Source organism: Agelaius phoeniceus, chromosome 5, assembly GCF_051311805.1.
Source record: "Agelaius phoeniceus isolate bAgePho1 chromosome 5, bAgePho1.hap1, whole genome shotgun sequence".
Lineage (NCBI taxonomy): Eukaryota > Metazoa > Chordata > Aves > Passeriformes > Icteridae > Agelaius > Agelaius phoeniceus.
The window spans coordinates 14015793-14040577 of NC_135269.1; the positions used below are offsets into that span (position 1 = coordinate 14015793).

Genomic DNA, 24785 nt, shown 5'->3' on the forward strand with positions numbered 1-24785 from the left:
TACTTGTAAGAGAACTTTCTATGCAACATGTATGAATGATATTGTATATGATAATTGCACAATGCTGCATCCAACAGTATGAGCTCTGTGGAACTGAACATGAGGTGCAAATGCAGAAGTGGTTTTTATGTGTGGAATGTGCTGGGGTCCAGCCTGTGTAGCATTACTGGTCCCAGATGAAGCTGCTGGCCCCCTGAGTTGGTTCTCCAGTGTCTCTTGGTCCCTGCTGTTCTGCATGAAGGCTTGTTAGTGAGCAATGTCTCAGTGTTTATGGGATGTTGGGCCTAAGCTCTTGAACCACGTGCGAATCCAAGCCATCTTTGCTTCTGTGGCATGGATAATAAGCAAGCCAAGTGATTAGGCTGCTGAACTGAGATCAAGCACAGCCTATATAAATCCTTACTTTGATTTGAAATTGGATTAGCATTCTTTTTTTCTAGATTGCTGTGGTGTAGTATTGTAGCGTTTGTGTACTGTCTAGTAGGTCATTGAGTATTTTGATTCATGTGGAATGTGGTACATTCTCTCATTCTCTGTGGAAGAAAAATCAATTGCACTTGCAGCATTCTGAATGCTTATTAATGAGACCTTTGAGTATTCCTAAACCACTGGATGAACAGACACAGCCATTGTGAGGGAAGTGCAGAGCATCAGTGATTGAGCCACAGTGTTGTCTGCTGTCATGTTTCATACCTTACATCCATCTTCTCTGGCTGCTGCTTCCTCCTTGAGCCAGTCCTGCTGTGCAGCAGACCATGTGTGTGATAGGTTTGGAGTTATGGGCAGGTGAGGACAGGAGGAGCCTTGTGCATTGCAGTTTGAGCTGCTCATGCTGAGGATTTCAGACAGTTCCTAAAAATGGCAAATACATGCTCCTCAAATGAGAACCCCTCTCATGAGCTTTCACATTTGTGTCATGGAGCATGTCTTTTCAAAATAGGTGAATTTTCTTAGAGAATTGTTTTGTGCCATTTTCTAGAGAATTTCAAACTCATCTTCTTTTGAGACAGTGAAGTAGGAAGGATTGAATGGTCCTAAAATGACCAATAACTTGATGGAAAAATTATACACTTTAGTGACAGAGCTGCTGTTTTCTCCAGGGTGAATGTGTAGAGGTGTGATACATTCAAAGAATGAACAATGGTAAATAATAGCAGCTGATCTAATCTTCCCTGTAGAATTAGGGGCACTGAAATGAATAATCATATAATGATTATATGTTGGTGTTGGGTTTTTTTGGGAGGGGGAGAAAGCATTTGTTTTAATGACTGAGAAGGAAGCCAGGTTCAATGAAATGCACATACAGTATTGAATTGCTTCTAGCAATCATTTTGCTGCTGAATCTCATTTTTGAAATGTGGGTAGCTGAAAGTCTTTGGGATGTTTTTCCATTTAAGTGGTTGATTACAGGAATTCAAGGCAACCATTCTAGCCTGTGTGTTAAGTGATGTTTTATCTGTTTAATTCTAACTAAAAGTGTTCTAAATGGACATCTAAACTACATACAAAATATTTTTGCTGGGTCTAACTATAGAGTATTTGGACTTCTGTTGTGTGTGTATATATATAAAATCTGTCTCTGATATAGTTTCAGAGGATTAAAGGGAACATAAACTCTTACAACTTTCTGTATTTTTTATAAGGTTTTTTTTTTCTGAGTTGCATTTTTCAACCTGCTAGATTTTAAATAACCTAAGAAGGTAATTTTTAAGAATTGGGTGTCAGGAAGATGTCTAAAAGTCTGCATCTTGGTTACTCATGATTATTCTTGAGATTAAATTTTTGTCTGGGTGAAATTCCCTTAGTCTTATGGTGTTTTTGAAGTCATGACTCTAATGAATGACAAAGTATTGCTCTATACTGAGCATGGTAAAGGGATAAAGGTGATTACTGTACTGAGGATAAAAAAAAAATAAAGTGGTTGTCAGTATGGCTTTCTGTTCCCTTTTCTTTGGAATCTTGGAGACACTGAGGAATATCTGCTGGCTACAAAAGCTTGGACTGGAAGCTACTGCATGTGTATATCAGTCCTGGCAGTTTGAGATCATTATTACAGAAATGAATCTGGTTTTTATTTTACTTTTATTTTTTCCCTTGTAGTTTTGTTTATTTTGTATTATTTCTGCTTTTATCTGGGAAAAAAAACCCCAAAACTAAGTATCTTTTTCTTCTCCCTTTGCACACAGCTTGTAACAGAACATGCCTTTGAAATTCCAGACAACATTAGGCCTGGGCATCTCATCAAAGAGCTCTCTAAAGTGATTCGTTCTGTAGAGGTAAGAACAGAGGCAGCCCTACATAAGTCTTCAGAAAATAAATCTTTGAATCAGGCAACTCCATCAAAGTTATGCTTCTGGGTGATCATATTCACTTTTTAATTTTTTACCATTCATTTAATAATATAATATCAAGAGGAAAACTGTTTGGAATACTAAGCTATGGGTGTTTTAGATAAAGAAAATGGACAGTATTATTATTTATTATTATTATAATTATGTATTTTTGTTGATTTTTAGATTTTAATGGTGAAATTATTTGTAGGTTAGCATTTCTAAAATGTAGTTACTTATAACAACTTAAAATTACTATTAATGTGTTATTAAAGATTTTAATTTGATATTCTGTGCTTATTCCATTCTCCTGCCTACTTGTTGGTTAGTTCTGGTCCAGTTGTCATCTCTTTTGCTCGCTCCTTTGTTTTATGGCTGTGTGTAATACTCACTGGGGGAGGATTCCCTTTTTTTTTTGTTGCTTTCCCATACCAGTGTTTTGCTCCTTTATTCTTCAGTGGTTATTGATTCTTGAAAAATTCTCACATTTCCATGTGACGAGAATGGGTCTGAGGGGATGTGTTCTGTTGTGTACAATACATGTCTACCCTGTGCTGCCTTCCTGAATAAAACCATGTGTTTTGGTGGCACTACTCTTGTGGGATAGCATAAAATCCTTAAATGAAAAAGGTGCAGTAGAACTAAACTTTGTACATCAAATCCAAATGAAACATGTAGCTATTTTCTAAAATGTCTAACAATTTTCCTTACATAATTTACATTTAATTAGATGAATAAGAAGCAGTACTTAAATATGTGGATTTATTCCTCTGAGACTATTCTGAAAAGTGCTTTTAATTACAGGAGGAAAACAGCAAATTAGTTAAAACTCAGGGAATTCTTGGTGTGTCTCCAAGTTCACGATCTTCACATGAAACAGCTTCCCCTCACCACTCCAGGCGAAGGGTGAGGAAGCTGCGAGACCATGCTACCAAAACTCCTTCTAATCTGGACATCCTGGAACTTCACACTAGGGAGGTACTGAAAAGGCTGGAGATGTCACCATGGGAAGAGGCAAGTATTGAGTTGTGTGCAAGGAAAACCAAAACCAGAGTAGTTTTCTAATCTCTGTTGAAAAGAAAATGGTTTTAAGATGCGTAAGAATACAGACTAGAACTCTTTGTCATATGAGATATGGATAGATTGTTTCAGAGTTTATGTCAAATGCAAATTGCTTTGAGCTAAGAACGTTCTGCTTAAGGCAAGTTACTTTCCATTATTGATACTTTGCTGTCCTTTAAATCAGTTCTGAGATATTAATATCAGGGAGCACGTACCCAACCCAGGAGTTGCTGTAGCAGTTCCAAGCCCAGCTTCTGGCTTGTCTTAGTGTATTGGTATTTCTCCAAAGGAAACATAAAAGGACTATTCTAGGAAAGTTGTATTTGTTTCAGGTGCTTCAGGAGAGTATAGATGATTAAAGGAAGGAGAAGGTGCAGTCATCTTCTGAAGTTCTTTACATCCCAACATGTTTTGTCTGAGCTTTTTTCAGTTGGTTATCTGTGTGGTAACCATCCTAGTAGTGAATTTAATCTTTTATGGAGTGCAGAAAAAATAATTGAGTTCATAGGAAGAAATAATAAGCAAAATTGCTTTTACTTCTTTAGGATATCACAAGCTCAAAACTGAATGGGAGGTTTAACAAGCCCTTTCAGCCCTCTTCTACAGTACCTGAATGGAGAACAAAAGACAATGATCTTCGCCTTCTGCTGTCAAATGGAAGAATAATTAGGTATAAAGGATTGCTTGTGAACACTTTTTCCTGGTCATTATGGTCTGGATTATGCCAATTGTTAATTTTTCTATTTGTAGAGCTCTTAAGTTCTTACCAGTAAGAGTCTGTTTAGGAATACAGAAGGAGTGTCTGTGTCTGCTGTCCCCTAGTGGAGCCACAGTTAGGAAGTGAAGAGGAAGGGATTCTTTGCATATTCCTTTGTTATAGCATTTCATTCACTTGCTCAGTGGGGTGTGTACTGAAGGGAATGCTTCAAAGTAGAAAAAGTTGTTTTGTATCTATTTATAAGAGTGCTTCTCGTTAAAAGTACTCTGGTGTTAAACTTCATATCTTTATGGAAATGACAGTTGTATAGGAAGTAAGTGGGAACACCTACAATTCAGAATGAAGAGATGAGCATAAGAGAATATTACTGTTACATCTTGAGAGTGTGTTGTAAATAATGGAAGGAAAATGGTTGCTTCAGGTTTTTAAGAGTAAAAACTGACTTCTTTTTTTTTTCTTGTGAGAAGAGATGAGAGGCGTCCATTTACAGATCGAAGTCTTTACACAGCAGACAGTGAAGATGAAGATGACAGGACAAGGTCAAAAAAGACAGCTGTGAAGGTAGAAGAGCAGCCCTCAGGATTTGAAGGAGAAGGGAATGCAGATGCCCAGAAACCACTGAACAGTAAGATTGTCTCAAAGTCCTATCAGTTGAACATTTTGATGGTCTCAGTGAGGGTCTAACTACCATTTGTAGTATTTCAGTCTGACTGAGTATATAGAGGATAAAGAAATAAATCAGAGCAGCAGTATTAGAAGTTACACAAAACATTTCTTAAATATTTGTCTATTGGAAAAGCTAACAGGAAAGAGATGAAAAGTAAAACTCACCTTTTTATGTTAGTGCAGTCTTCAATGCTATGGAGAACATTTTTCTCAGTGGAGATTTCATTGGTGTTCTGTATGAGTATTTGTTACTCTAGGTCTGCTTCATAATATAAGAATGCTGATTGGACTTTGCTTTTAAAACCAAAGTATGCCTCATTGTGAAAAGCTCATCACATCATTTCACTGTAGAGAATGAAATATCATAATACATAGCCAATTTTAAACCTGGCAATTTCATAGTTGATCACGCAATTCTGTATGTTGTACTAATGAATTGCTTTATTCCATACAAGTGAAAAGACATAATTTAACATCAGTAAAATCGTATACATTCGACCTTTGTAATCCGCAAGGTTAGGAAAGAACTTAGGTTATCTGTAAAACACTTTCATTCCACTTTCCAGTGCTTTAAACCACCCTTCACTGGGAACTAATCTTTAGTGGTTTTTGGTAGCCTCCTGCCAAGTGTTCAGCAGTGATGATCACACAGTATATTAGTAGAGTATCAATATTGAATGCCTGTTGCCAATGCCTGTTTTTAATAGCTCCTGCCTGTGTGCAGATAGAACTAGTCCTTGACATAGCTGTTCAGCTCCCTGCTTAATTATAAGTCACATCCATTCACAGTAGAGCTTAAAAGGGCTCAGAAGGTGTCTTTTACAAAACTGAAGTCAACACTTAAAAGATGATAAGACTCTCTGGAGACTTCCAGTTCTGAGTTTCCTGCACAACAGACCATACCATTTGACTCTGCTGTCAGCCTGAATAAAATATTTAATTATTTTCATTAACAAGGCAAACTATAATCCCTGTTGAGTGTGCTTCCATATGTCACAGAGGACAGTATTAAAAAACCTGCACATGAGAGAAGTCTCTCTTGGGTATTCTTGAAACAGGGCAAACAGCATGTTGAATGAAGGCTTACTGTAGTGATTTTCAACTTCCAAAATTAAACTTAGTAAATCAAACTAAATTTTGCACTTGAATCAAAGATAAAATCATACAGAGAAATGGTAACTTTTCTTCAAAATTATTGCTCTTATTTGATACAGAATGATTATGGCAGTGAGTATCCAAATGCATTAAATTTACTTAGAACTAGAAGTGAATGTTGAGGTTGTTCTTCCAAAAATTGAGTGCTCAGGACTAATCCTAATATTTTTAATTGAATATTGAGTGTCTTCAGACTTCTCTGAGTGTGTGTTATGTGTGATTATTTTACCTTAACTGAGACTCTAGAGAGAGAGGGGAAAGGCATTGTCTGCAGAGAATTCTGGCAGAGGAACTACCTGTTCCTAAAACAGCTGCCAACTTTGGTTGTTCTTACTGGGATTGAGGCCAAGAGGAATGTCCACAGACAGATGCTTTTAAACAGATCAAGCTCTATCTAGCTTTGTGTGTCATGCCAAGATCCTGGTTTTAAATGGTGACCCAGTGTTAGCAGAGGGACAGAGATCAAGTGCTGCCCTTAATTGAGCAAGATACTTGGTGTGAATGAAGGGAAAGTGGTTTGAGATCTTTCTTATTTCACAGTGTCATAGCTTGATCTCACAGATAATGACTACTCTCACTCACCCAATTTGGGGAATATTCCTCCTTGTCTCTGGAGGCATACAGAGCAATGTAGTTTCTTGGAAAAGATAGTAGTCTAAAGGAAAGTTCTTTTGATCTCTAAAATTATGTTTTCTGTATTGTTCGTGCTCTTCCTTATCCTAGAATCTTATTTGCCTTTTTGAAATGAGCCAAAGGCATGAGTTGTAGTCAGAAATCCCTTGGGTTGCTGTGAGCTGCAGTAATTAAAAGCATTAATTTATCATTATATGTTGAGCATTACTTTATGTAGCTTAATTTCCTATACAGTGGTGTTGCTCATTGAATGTGCTTGGATATTCCTCATGGCTCTTTCTAATACTCTCTTAAGTTTAGTTAGTCTTCTCTAGCTTTTGGTCCCAGCTGTTCAATTTACTCACTTTCTGATGACAAATTTCATGTTAGCTTCCTTCTGACTCTAAAAGTAGTTATCACTGTGCAGTGTTTAGAAATCAATAATATCCCTTCAAATATATTTGGTGCCTAATTGTGATCTTTGCCACAGTCTTCATTAAGAGCAAACCTCAAGTAGAATTGTAGTGTATACATAGTTACAGGTACATCCTTTATGCTTGCATAATTATAGTTAGGAAGAATTGTGTTCTTTTATGTGATTTCATGTAAAACTATGCTGAAAACAAACCAACATTTTAATTTTATTTGTCTTCATTCTAAAGTTAGTTTCTGATTTGTTCAGCTTTGCTTTCAGCATTGTTTTGTATGAAACTATAAATACTTTTAAAGTCATGTTTCTTTCTTTAGACCCTATTTTCTTGACACACAGTCATTATTTTGTTTACCCTATTTTGCTTTTCTCCAAAAAACTTACACTACCTGAACTGCACATTGTCATCTTTAACGAATTTGTACTTAATCATAATTTTTGCCAGCAGCCTTGACCCAGGTATACATACAGCTCATTCCTGGCCTTGAGCCCTGGAATCCAAACACTTAGCAATGTGTTTCCTGCTTGTGGTTCCTTGGGACAAATGCAGTCTTTTAAGGGTACATGCTGGTGAAACTGCTCTGACTCCAGCCTCTACAAAGAAACCCCAGAAACTGCCCAAGTGGCATCTCTGAAGTGGGTGCCCTTTGGGAAAGAAGAAATATAAACTATTTTTTCCTGTCTTCATCTGCTCAATTGCTTGAGGAGTCTGTTGGTCAGCAGTAGAAAACTCACTGTCGTCCTAAGCAAACTTGTGAACCAGATCACTGTGTGCATTTGCCTTTGTTTACAGACTGTTAAAAATAAAATATGTGTTTCTTGGGTTTTGCTTCAAAAATAATTGTTATATATTAACATAGTTAATGTTGTGTCTTATATTTTAATCCTTCTCTCTGCAGTGTTCTTTGAAAGTGTGAAATCAGAACTCAGGAATGGATCCTCAGAGTACTCTGATATTTCTGATTCAGAAGAATCTGAGCCTGATTGCACTACACAGGTACATATAAAAAAGTCTCAGAAATTAATGAAGCAATTAAATATAATTTTGCTTACGTACTTCATATTTGTCTGGTCAAAGTTTGTGTTAAAGCAGCAATAAAAACGTTTGTAGTTCTTGTTCAGATTAATATCAAACAATGTGCTGCTTCATTCTTCATTTATTCTAGTGATGAGAAAAAAAAATAAGATATGCTATCTTGCCAAATTTCATCTTCTTTGTCATTGAGGTGGGGTTGGCAGAGGATGAGCCCTGCTCTGGACCAAGCAAAGTCTGAGGAAAGTCAGGTCCTAGTTGCTTTATTTATTTCTTTAATAACAAGTCTAAATTTCATCATTCAAATTATGAGTGTCTACCACACAGTTTCCTTTTAGAGCGCGGTTATAGGAAACAATCTTACAGGTATTCAGTTTTATAAACAACCTGAAGTGGCTAAATCCTTTTCAGGGATTTTAGACTGTTGGAAATAGATGGGAGTCCTCCATTTGAGGGTCTAGATTATGGTGATTTCTTCAGAATTAAATAAAGTATGAATGCACACATATGTGTAGATATTTACAAACATATTTTTTAATACAACTTCTTGAATTTAGAGATGTGTGCATGTGTCTATAAATACTTTAATTATTTTTTCATTTGCAAATTGGGTTTGTCCTTAGTAATTTAAATTTTTATTGGTTAGCAGTAAGGTGAAGTGATTACCTGACATTTTTATTTCATGCATCTGGAAGGCTAATGCCTTGGTCTTTATTTCACTTGTCAGCCTATTATATGACTTTCCAAGAAGTCTTCATATTCCTACTTTTTCCATGGTGGTGTGGATTTTTTTTTGATACTTGCTGTCTTTGAAACTTGCTGTCTTTCATCATTACCTAATCTAAATGTTGGAGTAAGTGATAGGAACCTTCATGGTGTGATTTCTTCTGGTTTCCTAAACTGCATTGCCAGCAGCTTTGGCTCAGGTTTCCTTTTCTAAGACACAGAATCAGTGGTTGCTCAGAAGTGATATATTTCATCTTTGCAGGAGAACATAGCCAGTTTTGTGTGACTTCGTAAATGAGTGAATGTTTTATATTTGTGCTGTACTTACTCTCTTAGTTTTTTCCATATTCTCCTGCTTTTTAATTTTAGGAAGCTGCTCGTGTGAATGAAACTGTTATATAAAAATACCTCTTGGTGATAAAATGCACTTCATTCATTCCAGTTCTGTTTTTGATGGTGGGGATAATAATGGTGTCAGTCTTTAAGAATTATGAATGTTCTGATCTTATGTTTTCAAAACCTCTGTTGAGTGTCACATATATTCCTTGTCTTGAGAAAAAAAATGGTGATGTTCTCTGTACTTGTTGAAAATAGATTAGTCTGAATTACCAAGATGGAACATATGTACTGTAGCCCTTGCTTCCTGTAAAGGCATATTGAGTCACATATGGTTGCTCCACCTTTGAGAAGCTCCTGCCCATACAAGCTGTAATCTCAGCAGGAGCTGAAAAGCTCTTTCATTCATGAAATGAGGCTGTTCCTCTGTAAGAGAGGCAGCAGCTGTTGTGTCTCTGTTCCTGCTGTCCTCTGGATTTACCTGGGAGCATCTGTCATTCATCAGAGATAGTTCTGTTGAAAGTTACATTTTGTGAGAGCAGGAACCAGAACCAGTTTTGTAGGGCAGAATGTGTCCTCCTATTATGTATAATAGGCATCAGTTCTGTCTGCTGCTTGGAACCATACTTCTGTATTATTACCCTGTACTTTGAATATTGAAGATAAGAATAATTAATGCTCTCATGAAAGAGAATGCAGTGATTTGTGTATGGTGTAATACGTGAGGTGCTTTGTAAAAAATGGATTTTGGAGATGCCGTCTGTATTGTGGAACATGTACTTATCAGTATTGCAAAATTTGAATGTGTAGGATCTCAGCTGCTATATTCAGATTAGCTGCATTCTGGATACTGTAAGTATAAAAACAGTTGGACCTAAATTTATGTAGTGCTGCCTTGTGAAGGCTGACCTAGAACAGAGGCTAGACAGAGCTAAAGGAATAAAGTAGGTGTTTATTGAAATGCCTCAATGGATCCACCTTGGGCAGCACAAGAGCCCAGCCAGGGCTACACCCAAGATGAACCCAAAATGGTCACAAAATGGTCAGCCAGTCACGAGGTCTCACACTTTGATAAGTTCTGGTCTGTTTGCATATTGGAGTTAATTGTCCAATTATTGATTTAGCTTAGGCAGTGCCATCCTTCTTGTTTTTCTCTCTTCAGTCCACATTGTTTATGCTTTTGGACCTGGAATTTGGATCATTTGTCCTTGGTCCCAAGCTAGGAAAGGAATTGTTTTGTCTCCCTACTCTGTGAAGAGAGCTCACCAACCCTTAATATGAAGCTCAGAACTACACACTAAAGCAGTACAGAATCTGAAAAATATTAAAACTAAAACCTAAGGCATCAGTAGAGTCTCCACTTAGGAGGTCTGGTGACCATTCTGCATACTGTTTCCTCTTGTTTCAGCAGAAGGATTCCTCCACAGAGGAGTCAGAAAGCTCAGGTGATGAAGAGAAGCAGGAAGTAACATCAAATTTCAAAGAGGAATCTAAGGTCACAAGAGACCTTTGTCAAAATACCCAGAAGCCATCCAGAAATGAAACTCCCAGTAAAAAGTAAGCACATTGTGGGCATTTTTTATGAACTGTTAGATCTTTTAGCATGTATTTATGGTTCTACTTTATAGCAATGTAAAAATCAGTCCTTCAAAGGTTTCTGTTTTGAACTGCTCACTACTCCCTTGATTTTCCTAGGGAATGTCCTACCTCGACAAGTACAGAAGAAGAAGCTATTCAGGGCATGCTTTCTATGGCAGGATTGCACTATACTACATGTTTACCAGGTCATACTCAAAGCACAGACTGCACAAATAAAAGAACCTCTCTTCAGGAACACAGAAGCTACCCCAGAAGTCGGCATAAAGACAGACAGCCATCTCAGAGCCACAAACCCATGGAATGTGGTAGGTGTCTGAACTGAGGAACTGCTGCTCCCTGCTTTTGGGACAGTGCTCAGAATAGTCACTTAAAGTTACATTTTTAGATTTGTAGTTATTAGATTAGTAGCTTTTAAATAAATCAGGCTGACATTTTAAAAGGTGTCTTCTGTGGGTTTGCATTGTTGTTTTTTTCTATAAAAAGTATTACTTCTGAAAACTGGAGCAAACTTAGCTTATTATCAGAATACCCCTTCTAAATATTTCCATCTAAAAGTTTTGTGGTATACTTACAAGAATGGGAAAGTTGTGGCCAGAGTGAAAGTATCAAAATTTAAACTTGTTGAACTTCTCTTTAGGTAGGTCTGTGAAGGAGGAGGAAGGAGACTTGGGAACTTCAGCATGGACAAGACACCTGAATGAAGCTTCGAGGATTACCCCTCAGGTAAAGCAATACTTAGAACATATTGAACCCATTTTTATAGGAGAAGAGATCATGAAATTTTAAGTACAGAAGGCATGGTGGGCTGGTCTTTAAACACTGTGTATCTGACAGATACTTCTGGTAACTGGGTTATTTTTGTCATGGATTTTTTCACTGTTGTTGTTTTGGGTTTTTTCCTTTCAAATTCTTTTCTCTCATAGTGCCTAATTTAAGGTGCTCAGGGCAATATCTTGAAAAATAAAAAATACTGTATTAAAAATGTGTGAATTTATATTAATTCTAACTGGGGAAGCACTTTGTTTATTCATTGTTATTCCCAACTAGAACATCAGAACACACAGAACATGTTGATAGTATCTATAGTAAAAATACTTGCTTAGGAAATTGGTACTGCTAAACTGATAGCTTTCAACAGCTAGCAGGTAGGAATATTTTTGTTTTCTGATGTCCAAATGGAATCCAGCAAGGAATGAAAGGTTTTGTGCCTTACACTCTGACAATCTGAGCTTTTCTATACTGTGAATTTTTTTAGTATTTCTGAACTTCTCTGTATTAGAAGTATTAAAATAATTAATTTGAACAACTAAAGTTGCAAAATTACAGCCGTTAACACTGTTTTTAACTGTGTGCTTTGTGGTGTTTGCTTTGTAAGAATATTTGACTGCATGGTACTCCTTTGCGGTTTGTAATTCCCAATTTAGCATTTATTCTCTCATCAGCTGAATTTTGAAAACAAATCACCTCTTAAAGTAGCCTGTGATTATGGTATGGCTTGATATAGTGGCTGGTTTAATCAAGAACAATTGCATTTGTTTTGGTCACTGCAAACTGAAAACAAGAAGTAGAGGAATTGAGTACATTAGTATGTGTACTTAAACTGTAGCATTGCCCTTAGGTGCATGTGGAAAAGCTTGCAAAAAACTATGTTATCTTTAAGAGGTATCTATTCTAAAAAAATGATGGACTCCTAAAATGGCTAGATTCTGGTGGAACTGCTGAAATACCTATTTCAAAGTCACAGCAGTATAATTGGAAAAACCAGAGTGAACCTGTAGCCAGAAGCCACTAACTTGCACATCTTTTCTTCTCATTTCCATACTAGGATGCAAATAAAACTCAAAAATATATCAAGAAGGAGGGTGCATCAGAAGCCAGTTTTAAGGTTCAGGAAAACAGAAGCATAGTCCACAGCAACAGCTTGAGTTTTCAGCATGGCAAATACACACGAGACTCCAGCCTGATGCAAGCAGAGTGTCAGCTGAGTGATGGCAGCCTTAGCCCTGACAGGCCCTATGGGGAAACGTCCTTGTCTGTACCACTGCACCCAACGAAGAGGCCAGCATCAAATCCACCCCCCATCAGCAACCAGGCAACAAAAGGTAATGCCAGAGAGGCATGGGGGAGGGAAGTAAAATACTAAATGCAGAAACTGAGTAAAGGACAGGATTAGACCTTGAGGGAAAATACAAAGGGAGCATGCTGTGGACACTCAGATTTTGGCACAGAATATGGAGAGGTTGGAATTAAGAGAGGTCTAACTGGCCTGAATCAGATTAGCTTATTGAAATGAAGGTTTAGAAACTCTTTAACACTTCAGAAATAGTCTGATGAGCATACTATGTAGGTTTTAGTTTCTAGTTTATATTCTGTAGTTTACTCAAGAATAACTTGAATAAAATTCAGGAAGCTCAGTTGAAGTTCTCCCCTACTACATCCTAGAGTGGAAACATTTGTAAATATTTTTGTAAATTTGTAAATATTAAAAGTCTTAGCTGGTCCATATATATAAGCATTTAAGTAGCTTACTGGTATCAGAATGACCATTTGTGTCAGGCTTCATACAGAGCTGATAGTAACAATACACTCATTTTATTTATGATAAATAGTTCCTGGGGGTGTTCTTTTTAACTATTCTGGTTCCCTGTTTGTTTTTCAAACTGATTCTGGTGAAAATTTTGCTCACTTCACCTTGAAAGCTGGGTTTCACCATTGTTGTACAGCGATTAAAATTTATCCCGAAATTCCTGACTGAAGTCCTTGCTTGGGTTTTTCAGGCAAACGTCCAAAGAAAGGAATGGCAACTGCTAAACAGCGCCTTGGGAAGATCCTGAAGCTGAACCGGAATGGCCATGCACGCTTCTTTGTTTAATGTAGCTGCTACCTGTACTACTGCTGTCTTTCCTACAGACCAGTATTGAGGGCAACAGAGCCTGGAGCTGCTGTTATTCCTCTGCTTGAAGCAGACTTGCATGTACCATAGAAAACACTGCCTGATGAACAAAAGAAAGAAAGAAAAAGAAAAAAAAAAAAAGGAAAAACAAAAAAAAAACCCCCACAAAAAAAACCCAACCCAATGCTGCATTTTCACTGTGCCACACCTGCTCAGCAATAACCATACGGGAACGGGGAAATCTTCAGAGAGACATGGACTGTGAGAAATAGTCTCTCATCAGGGCTTGAATATCATTTGTTGCTGGTAGTTTCTGACCTAAATTAATGAGGGGAAGATGATGAAGGTGGTTTATCAATAATTTATTTCTGATAGATTTTTCACAACTTTAAAATTCATTTAAGAAACTATTTATTTGGAAGACTTTTTCTGTGGGGAGTTATTAATTTAGATTTAATAATGTGAAAGTTTTAAATTGTTTTGATAATGTGTGTTTGGTGCAGTGGAGAGCCACATTAATTGTGATTAGTCTGGACTCCTAAATTTGATATTCAGGTTATAGTCTTAAATAGGGGTGAGATGCATTATTAATTATTTTTTAAATTAAGGCATAAGGAATCTTATTATTTTTTTCCTGCTTTTTGTAAGCTATTGGCTGGGCTTCTGTTGACTTGCAAGTTGCATATTCTCTGCCAGCTTGATTATTTTTGACCTGTCCTTTTTAATATCAGATTTATTTATTTAATGGACTAGAAGAGACTCCTAAAGACAGAAGAATTTTCTTATGTTGGTCCAGTAGCTAACTTGTTTTAAAATACACCTCTTTCCTCCAAATCTGAGTTCATATTTTCCTCCTGATGATCTGTCTGTGATGATTTTCTTGTGTAAAAAGACTCCCTGAAATTGTATTTGTACTAGTTATTTAAGAGTTGGTACAAAGGAGGAAGACCCAATACATCTTTTGGAGGAACGGGGGCATCAGTTAAGATAAATGTTTCTTCAGAACAGTTGCTCTCAAGTAACTCATAAGATACACATTGCAGTTAAAAGATTTGGCATTTTACTTAATGTAGCATGGAAGAAGCATTAAAGTGTTGTTATTGTACTTTAAACACATTTTACTGAGGAGTCATGGAAGCAGGAGAATGTGTGTTGCTTTCAAAGCTGGGCAAGACAACAAATGAGAAGTCTTAACTGGTCCATATATATAAGCATTTAAGTAGCTTACTGGTATCAGAATGACCATTTGTGTCAGGCTTTATACAGAGCTGATAGCAAATGCCAATTCTGAAGTATTGTAAATAATTTTGATTTAAAATTTGTATTTTTCTGTAATATAAAATTAAATATTTAACTTTTGAGGGTTGGGGATGAAGGCAGAAAGGGGAATACTTTTACTTGATTCTGGAAAAAGGGCATTTTGCAGGGTCCAGCCAAAATGTAAATGTCAATATGCTAATGACAACAATATTGTTGGTTGGGGTTTATGGTTTGTTTTTTTTTTTTTGATTGGTAAGAGTAAAAATACTCCTGCATAGCTGTCCAAGTTATCAAATTGATTTTAATTTTCCACACCAATTTTTCCTTCCTCCATATCCTATACTGGAATAGTTTTCTCTTGTTGTTTAAAAACAAAGTCACTTTTATTTTCCGGAATATTTGTGCAGAGTTATTTTTATTTAGGCTAGACTATGAATGAGTTTAGAAATTTGTGGAAATAGTTCTGATGTCAGGTGTTCTTTATTGCTGCAGGGTCAGAACCAGTTAGCAGCACTATGTTATCCTGTTTCTAAATGGAGAAACATCAAAATATAGTGCCACTGCAAAAAAAGTCAGGTAGCTTTCATAGCTTTACTTTACTTTACTTCCATAGCTTGGAAATTATAGTTTAGGTGTGGTTTTTGCAGCCCTGCTTTTATATTATGATGACTTAACTTCTTCTGTGACTTGTATAGGTGAATTTTTAAACTATTTTTTGTTTGCTAATTAATGTTTCACAAAACCAAGTTTTTAGTCTTTTAATTTTTTTTAATTTAACACAAGTTATCAACCTTTAGAATATTGGGAATGGAGGTAGTCAAGGATTTGTAAAAAGCAGAAGATAAGCTAAGTAGTATTCTACAGGTGCTGAAAATGACTATAAGGACTTGCTGTTCTCAGGTGCTATGTTTTCTAGATGGAAATAGTTAAAAGAGAATATTTTAACTATCTTCTAATATGTTCTCACCAAAGTAAGTAAAAGTATGTTGTCAATATTAGTTAAAATTATATACCCATATAAATTTTCTCTTCATTTAAACTTGAGCAAATGGGTTTAATGCCTGCCAGGCTTTGGAAACTGTTTCAGCTTTAGCATATTGAACCAAACTGTTTCCTTCCTGCTGGCTGTGCAATTTCTAATGATAGAAAATTCCAGTTTAGGGCAGCAATCAGATTCAGAGCAGAATAAAGAATGAATTCTCTCTCCTTAAAGACAGATTTTTGTCTGAAGTAAAAGTATGCCAGAATAGAATCTGGAGTAAGGAATTTTCAAATACAGAGTATGCTTTCCTTGTACATGTGATTGGTTTATATAGAGTCTCTTTTCTGACCATCCACGCTATTTATCTGTATCTTACAGTTGAAATATAGATATGGCTGGACCCATATATATTATTTCTTCTTGGTTTTATCCTTTCTATTGCTCTAATTTTCTAACTTTTTTTTTCTGAGTGGCTCTCCACTGTCATGAATTTATGTCATAGTCTCTTCACAGGCTGTCAACAGGCAGAGGTTCATTCCCATTTTCTTCAAATATCCATGCTTCCAGCAGAAGTTAAATCTGATGTTCCAACTCAGAACAAATAATTCAAAAGAAATTGCCATGTTGAGCAGTATTTAAAAAAAAAAAAGCAAAAACAACAAACAAGAAAAAAGAAATCTCCTGGTAGCTCATGAAGAGGATGTGGTGACCTCACTTGTTTTGTGTATTTGTATGTAGAGATATATTTATTGTATTCTAGCTGAAATCACTTCTGCACCAGTCTTTCTGTAGATGGACTGAACCTTGTGTTGTTGTAGTGGAGAGAAAAAGCCCAATTTTTTTCCTTGCTGTCTCATTTGGGGTGGAAGAGGGAGGGAGTAGGGAACACTGGCTGGACAACAGCAAATGACACCTGCTATGGTAACTTTTTTCAAGGGTAATATTTTTTGAAAAGTCAGAGAACTTGCATTTGGCATAAAACTCAATTTTTAAAAAAATTGTTTTTGTAGGCAGAATAGGAAATGAAATATTGTAGGGGTTTTCCCACTCTCTTAAGTTCTCACATTTCTACAATTGCAGACAAAGAAACAAACATGAAAATGGAAAGACCACCTAGAAACTATATCCAAGATTCTTCCAGCAACTTTCCCTTTTCTTTTCCTATTATACTTGCTAATAAACCCTGGCTACAGGGTAGCCTTTGTTGACCTCTGAGGTAGATTACCTATGCAACCTATAATACTCTACATGAATTCATTCTTAAAGAGAATTTTGGAAGGGTTAGATGTTGAGAGTTAAAATTGTTGTTTTCTGATCACATGGGGGGGTTTGGGGTTTTGATTTTTTGTTTTTAATTTTTGGTGGTTGAAGTGCTTGTGTTACCTTTGGTAGAGATGTAAGAGAGCACAGTGTCACATTTTAGACACTTTGGCTTTGCTTAAGGCATAAGCTGCCTTCACTCAAGAGACCATAAAGTTGCAAGTGTTGAAAATTTTTTGCAGGATTTCAAAGCCAGAGCTGGTGGGAATCTTGCCTACCCCTTTTTTGGTAGCTGTGGAGCCTAAGCAGAACTAGAATGACCCAGTGGCTTTGCCCTCCTTAGGCTCCACGTGCCCACCTGTCCCTTCACACTCCCACCACGACCCCCAAGCCTTGTGTCTTTCCAGAGTGTCATTCACAGAATACTTCCAGACCATTAAAAGCTGTTGGTAGTTCTGGGGCTGAGTGAGCCCAGCACTACTCTTTGACAGAAGAAATACAAATGGAACCAAGGGCCTTACTGTTTATTGTTAAACAAGATGAAAAGCTGCAACATCCATTTTTCCAAAAAATAAACCCAACAAAAAACCACCCTGGTAACCCTCTTTGTGGGAGAGTATGAATGATAAGTCATGCAGTGGATGGGAAATGAAAGTAGCACTGATAAGGAGATGCATGTTCTTCATAGGCTGCATTTCTGTTTGGAAAAAAAAGGACTTTTTCTACTTTTAATATAAATTAAGCCATAAGAGTTTCATGCTGTGGGAAGGGAATGAAAGGGATCACTTTAAGAGATTATATTGATATGTATTGTCACTTCTGCTGGGAAATGTCTATTGCTGCCAATGCTTTGGTGAATCTTTTTTTTTAAAAAAACAAACATGGAATTTGAAAAAAAAAAAACCAAACAAAAAACGGGGCTAGTTCTTGGCTATATTTACTAGTTTTGTAGTAATGTTTTGCTGGCCCATTTGTCTTTTCCTCCTTTTTCTACTCTCATAGTCTAATTTCTATCTTTCCTTCTTAATGTTTCTGAAAATGTTAGCTTGTCTGCTCAGTAGGGGTCGGTGTATGTGTGTCTTCCTTTTTACAGAAACGCACTACTGTGTTAAGTATTTGGCTGGGAAATGGGATGCTGCAGCTTTAAGAGCATTTTTTTCAATTCATAACAGTATTTCCCATCCTCTTTTGCCTGCAGGCAGGGAAAGTGTATGTACAGTATTTATTTTGTTTTGATTTTACTTTAAATTTGTAAGTTTCTATAAGTAGTTCACATTGATTATTCTAGGGGAGGACAAGTGGCTTTGTTTAAATTTGTATTTGATATTCATAGTTTCCACTTTCTGTACTTTAAAATACTGAAATTAAAAAATTGTATGCTTATGTTTTGATTTTAGCACTGGAAAGTGTTTAATTTCTTCAGACTTCTGTTCGTTTCCTTCAGTGTAAATACAGTAAAATGTACAGAGTATCATCAGGAGAAAAAATGCTTTTCTAGGTCCCATCTCTGTGCCCTTTGCTTGTTACATTTTAAAGAAGAAATTTGGTGGAGAAATGTGAGGGAATATTCTCATACTATTTAAAAAATTTTTTCAAAGTGCAAATTTCATTTCAATCCAAGTATATTATATGGCAACTAAATGCATTTTGTGAAGATGTGTATATTCTTTTTGAATCCTAATATAAAAGGAGGTGGAAGTGTTTGTGATTCATCATATTATCGGATCTAGATTTGTAAGAAGGGTGTCAAATGGTATTTTTGTATTCTTGCTCTTGGTTTTTGTTCAGGTTTGTCTCATGCTACTGATGGCTGACTCAGCTCTTGATTTATTGGTTGGTTTGGTTTTTTCTTTTTCCTTGAAGTGTGTGCAGTTTCTGCAAGAAGAGCTTTCTCTTTCACACTTACATATGCTTAGCCATACTTGCTTTTGTCCTGGAGGACTTCCCTGCTGCTTTTTCCCTCCAGACATCATCATCTGGTTTGCAGCTGCCCATTTTGGCTCCTGTGGCAGTGCAGTGTTTGCATGTGGGTGCTTCCCTGGGCTGGTGCAAGTGTGGCTGCCCCAGGCTGCAGCTTGGAGTGCAGCCTTTTCCTGTGCCCCACTGACCTGCTGCAGTGCCCTGCTGAGGGTCAGGGCAGCCTCAGGTGGATGATGCACCAGTGGCACTGGGAGAATCAGATGGCACAAGGGTTTGAGATCAGCTTCCTGTTCAGCTGCTCAGGTTTGCTCCTTAGCCTGGCTTCTGGCTTACAGAGAATTTCTGGGTGACTGTAATGATAGGAGATCTGAATTGTGCCAGGTGCTTTACAGAAAAAGAACAAGAATGCTGACCTCATCAAACCATGTACTGCCTAATGGGACAGTTGAAAACCAATGACAAACTGAGTTGTGTGGCCTAAAGTTTAAAACATGATAGTGTTCCAGATTTGGGGAGCAGAAACTTCTCTGCTGTTTCAAAAACAAATTTCATTTGGGTGGAGGGAAAAAGAGAGTCAAGTACAGGGGTTGATGATGAAATATTTATACTCCAGATATCTGTTCCCATTGAATTTTGACATGCCTTTACATCTTTTCAATTAAAGTGTTAAAACTGATTTTAAATCTGGTTAGCCCAAGATTTGCCAAAGATCTGAAAGAGCTGTTTGTCTGTCAGAGCAACTGCATATTTTGGAAAAGTCTTAATCACTGTGATTGAATAGCAATGCTACAGCCTATGCATTTCCATCAAATACTCATCTGGATTTGTCACCCTCAGCTCACTGCTCAGAGCAATGTTTTGGTCTTCCTTAGTGGGCCACAAATACAAGCTCCATATCCATATGAAAACCTACACAAGGAACTTTACTATTTGCCCTTTTGGTTTTTGCCAGCTACACTTCAGAGATTTTTTTTCCTGTCTCAGCTATTTAGTGAGACAGGATAATACACTGGAAAATGTGAAATATCTCAAGTGCTGCTTTAAATGCTGCTGGACAGCCTTCAGCAGCTGGAGCCATATTTTCATTAAAAGTCAGTGTCTTCTGCCTTTCTGTTTGTAGAGAATGGAGAAATAATTACCTGGATTGTTCTTTCCTGAGGGACATAAGGATTTTAAAGATTTCAAGGCTACCAAATCCAGCAAAAGAATTGAATTTCTAAAGTCAGGGAATGAAGAAGATACCCATCTTGGTATCTGAAGACCAAAGTACTGATTTTGGTCTTTAATCAATAGTATTCTGCTGTGTTTGAGGTGAAGTACCCACTGGTAAAGTGCCTACAGACTGGCTTTCCATTTCTGTACATTTAGTGAAGTTCAGCTCTCTCCAGAGGGTTTGTCCTGACCTGCTTAAGCTGTGAAGCTTTTGTGGTGGTGGCTCATGAGGTAACATGTTCAACCAAACCTTTTCTGGTTCATTTTGTTTAGGTGGACGCTTGGATTCATGATGGAAACATGACTAATAGCATGAATATGGTAAAGTCAATCATGCTGAGTGTTAGTTTCTGTAGAAACTTAGTTTTTTCTTTATATAGAAGTTGTTCTGGGAGCCCTTGCAATTACACTTTTAGTGCTGGTAAGTAATGTCAGCTGTCTCAAGCCAAAAGTTAATGAGGACTGAAACTAAAACCAGAATGTTATTGTTACTCCTGATACAACCAGGATTGTTGAACTCCTTGGTTTCTACAATGGCAGTGACTGAAGTTTTTACCTGCAGAAAAAACAGCTGGTGGTCAAGACAGTGAATAAAATCTGTCAGTGCCAGAGCTTGTAGTATACCACCTAACAGCTGGCTAATAGCACAGTTTGCTCTGTCTAGACTAAGGTCTGATTTCTCAAAAGCCAATTATATTCAGTCTTTAGAATGACTACTGCAATTTTTCAAAGAATTGTGTTTGGCTTAATAGATCTATTTATCTGTACTGCTTCTGCTGTATTTGCTTTGGTCTTGGAAAAAATACTCTACTTTGGAACTTTTAAGTCAACTAAAAAAAAACCAGTATACAAAGAGTCTGCTTGTTTGTGATGCTTTTCCCCAAAGTTCATTCCTTGTAAGAAATTTTTGCTGCAATGGGTGTGAGTAAAGTTCCCATCCATACTTGGAGAATGTGATATCTGTCTGGAAGAAACATTTGCCCATGAATCATACACCTTGGTGGTAAGTCACAAAGAGACAAGTTGGCTTTTTGTTCTGGTTAAGCTAAAAGCCAACAAAACTCTAGAAACTGCTGCTCTGGTCTCCTCAAATAGGATGTGGATTGTGGAAATTTTGGCTTAATTTGGCAGCAGTTTCAGCCAAGCATTAATATGAAGATATTAAATCTTGTGCTTCATTCTTAGGTTGATTTCTCATTACAAAGGGTTTTCTCCTTTTTACAAAAGGTGTTTGAATTGCTTTGTCACAGTTCTGACCCAGCAGAACTTTTCCAGCTCAACCAGCTCTTGTAGAAAGAGTTTTAAATTCCATCATGATGTGATTATTGAACAGAGCTGTTCCCATGTGTTAGAGCATTGCACCTCTTGAAGTAGAGCATTCAAAGTGTATTTCCCATGCCAGTTGTCCTAAAAGTAATGTCAGAACTTGTTGTTCAGATGAGGTTCTTCTTGGGTGGAACCATTTTGCTTCCAGGTCTGTTTGTATTCAGCCCAGGTCTGCTGGGAGTGGGGAGAAGAAAACTCTGTGAGCTGTGCAGTGCACTACTGTGAATTGGGGTGATCGTATTGCAGACACTGCTGGACAGCTGGGCTTGGCATTAAGCACCACAAGTGATGCTGACCTGTACTCTTGGGAGAGGGACCAAGCATCAAATCAGACATGGCATGTGAAGGATGCCTTTTTCTCCAGCTTTGGCAGCAGGTCAGAAAAGAGGAATTGGTGAGATGCTTTGGGAAAACTCAAAACCACTGTGTAACAAACCTCTTCTGGTGCTACAGGAAGTTATTTTAGACACTGGTTCTATTAATGCATTCTCTTCACTACTAGGAGGATTTCACTTTAAGAAGTTCAGTTTATACAGAACATGAAGGATACCTTGTGTTACACATCCCAGTTCCCTTGTGAATGAGGTTTGTAAGCAGAAGGGATTTGTGTTGGAACAACTGAAGTATTTGGAGAGTGGGAATTCCTGTGCAGCACTCATGGTTGTGATGCAAGACATTTCCTTCATACAAGCCTCACAATACAGGGCCACTGCTATGCCCTGATATCTTATAGACTGTTTTCAGTAATGCTGCCATTAATTTTCTGTTGCCACTAGCCTCAATTTTGAACAGTAAAAAATATTAGCTACCAAACTCTAGTAAAATTAGGTATAATTAAAGGAATGTCTTCACTAATCCTTTTACTACACATTTCAATAGACACCAAAATAGTGCTGTCAATAATCTTGAAATACTTAAATCCTTTTCCCCTTGGTTGGGACATTCAGCCATTTCTGTATTTTTTTTTCTGCACTGATGCAAACTCTCACTATATTTTACAGTTTATGGCTTGAAGAAAAAGCTGAGTTGCTATTCTGTGCTGCACTATTGTGGTTCGCTGAAAAGGACTTAAAGATTGGGAACAGCACAAAAAAGAAATCACTGATCTGTTAAACATTCTGTAGAGCCCACACCTCCAGTCATTAGCTGAAGCACTAGAGCACAGGTACAACTTCATATCTTAAAGATGTCATGTTGACTCATCAGATCAAAATGTACATAGTGGTAGAGAATAGAAAGGAAACCATATATATATAAAATGAAGTAATTTTTTATTAATTGTATACAGGAATACTAGATTTTTCACTCTCACCTGCATGAAGGGGTTGAACTGAACAGGCTTAATACCTGGAGGACTAGGTTGATAGAAATCACTGCAAGTAACAGGGCCATAATAGGATTGGTTTCTAGCTAGAAGCACCACTGTTTGGGTTTTTTTAAGGGAAGAATTTGCTCTGATGTGCAAACCATATCTACCCTTTACTTCTAGCCAGTTCATATACTGAACATGCATATGATAATTCTGAGATTAGTATTAATGCCTCAGCTGATACAGTGGTGTATCTTTAAATACGTCCCTGTTCTTCTGAGGGTTTTCAGGTGCTGCTGTGGTTTGTTCTTTTGGGATCCTTGGTCAAGATTTAGGATGATTCAGAACTCCCAGTGCTCTTCTGGAAAAAAGTGATCTTGCTTTGTCCTAGCCTGTTGTGGGCTTCTCTGCTGCCTGGGAGTTGCTTTCTCCTGTGCAGGAATTCTTTGAAGGTGGAGTCTTTGGATTGTGCTGCTGAATCGAAACTTTTGTTTTGCTAATGTGATGAGGACCACAGGGATGTACTGGTGAGGGAAGGAGTCAGAGGTCAGCAGAGCATTCCAACCCTGCCAGCCCCTGTGTGCAGAGCATGGAGAGGGTGGGACCCTGAGACACATCCCTGCCTTCCCCTTACCCGGGCTGTGAGCAGCAGCCTTGCCTGGGGCAGCTGAGAGGATGGGCAAGGGCTTTTGGTGTTCCTTCCCTTCAGTGGCCTCCTCTTGCCCTTTGCATGGATGTCAGGTCTGCAGAGGTTAAGCACATTCCTGTGATAAACATGGCAAAAACTAACCTGGAGTTATCCAAGCTGTACCTGGAATGGTGTGAGCTTTCTTATAAATGCAACCCCTGAGGTCAGCTTGGGTTTAGAGCATTTTGAAGTGTTGCTGAAGTCTTACTTATTCAAACCAGTTTTTCACTTACACTACTGTCATAATATGAAGTGAACATCTCCATTTTGCAATTTTGGAAAAGTTCTTTCTAAACCATTGTCGTTTTGGTTTGTTTCATCCTTCCTTTGTTACTTTGAAACTGAGTGGAATGTAGCTTTGTACTGTGTTCCAGTCACAGAATAATGGAGCAACTTTGCCTGGAAAGTTGTGTTAGCGGCCCTGAATCATCAACAATTCTGTCACTGCAGAAACAGGATGGAAGGAGGTTGAACAGACACAATTTTGCTTTTGTATAAAAGCATCTAAACTAAGCATCTCTTAGAGACTTGTTTAAAAACTCTAGATCCCTCTGCTTGAATTTCTTTATTAGCTGCCAAAAAGATTGGGCTATGATGGGTCCAGATTCTGGTTAGTTTTGCAAAGGATCTGAACTGGAGGATATTTACTGACTATTTTTTTAATATATTTAATTTCTCAAGGTTTGACTTGTATACTGTTGCAACCAAGTTTGACACAAGTGAAACATGAAAAATCTGATAAATTTTAAATTGATTACTTATATATATTTTTAGTTTTTGAAGCTGGAAGCTACAGAATCTCGATTAGCATTTTAGAGATCTATATTGATTTTTACTTCTTCTCCACTTAATTTTTTGGCTATGCTTTGCAGTATTTCTGCAGTGAAGTACTGATTCCTTCTCACTGATGTGATTATCATATGTATACCAAGACATCTCTGGCCTTCCCCTCTACATTTTTTAAATTCCCCAAATCTTTGAGGATGTTTCTGAGTGCAACTCTTGCTAGCTGATTTTCCTGTCTCCTCAAATGCTATTGATATTTTGAAGTGCTAATTAATGACACAGTGTGAGCCCAAAGGTTGGCATACCTGTGAACAGCAAGAAAAACTCATCAGCCCCAAGAACTTTCAAATCAACACCACCAAATCATCATCAATAACATCAATACCTGGAAAATTTTAAAAGTGTATCAGTAAAATTTAGAAAAAAAGAGGGTTTTTTTTCTCTTGGAGATGTTATGGCAAGAGACATTTAGACCACTTTCA

At 37.3% G+C, this 24785-nt stretch overlaps 1 protein-coding gene across 2 annotated transcripts in view; it reads left to right on the forward strand.

Moving 5' to 3' along the window:
• KDM7A (lysine demethylase 7A) overlaps positions 1-18458 on the forward strand; it is a 61907-nt gene extending 43449 nt beyond the window's left edge. Inside the window, exons 11-20 of one of the 2 annotated variants that reach the window (XM_077178345.1) lie at positions 2187-2276; positions 3135-3344; positions 3938-4062; positions 4578-4735; positions 7873-7970; positions 10480-10625; positions 10764-10972; positions 11305-11390; positions 12493-12769; positions 13445-18458. In XM_077178345.1, the coding sequence (XP_077034460.1) occupies positions 2187-2276; positions 3135-3344; positions 3938-4062; positions 4578-4735; positions 7873-7970; positions 10480-10625; positions 10764-10972; positions 11305-11390; positions 12493-12769; positions 13445-13539 (1494 nt within the window). In that variant the 3' untranslated portion in view covers positions 13540-18458. Of the gene's footprint in view, positions 1-2186; positions 2277-3134; positions 3345-3937; positions 4063-4577; positions 4736-7872; positions 7971-10476; positions 10626-10763; positions 10973-11304; positions 11391-12492; positions 12770-13444 lie in introns of both variants that reach the window. The other variant, XM_077178344.1, reaches the window with a different exon arrangement.
• Positions 18459-24785: the final 6327 nt, after the last annotated feature.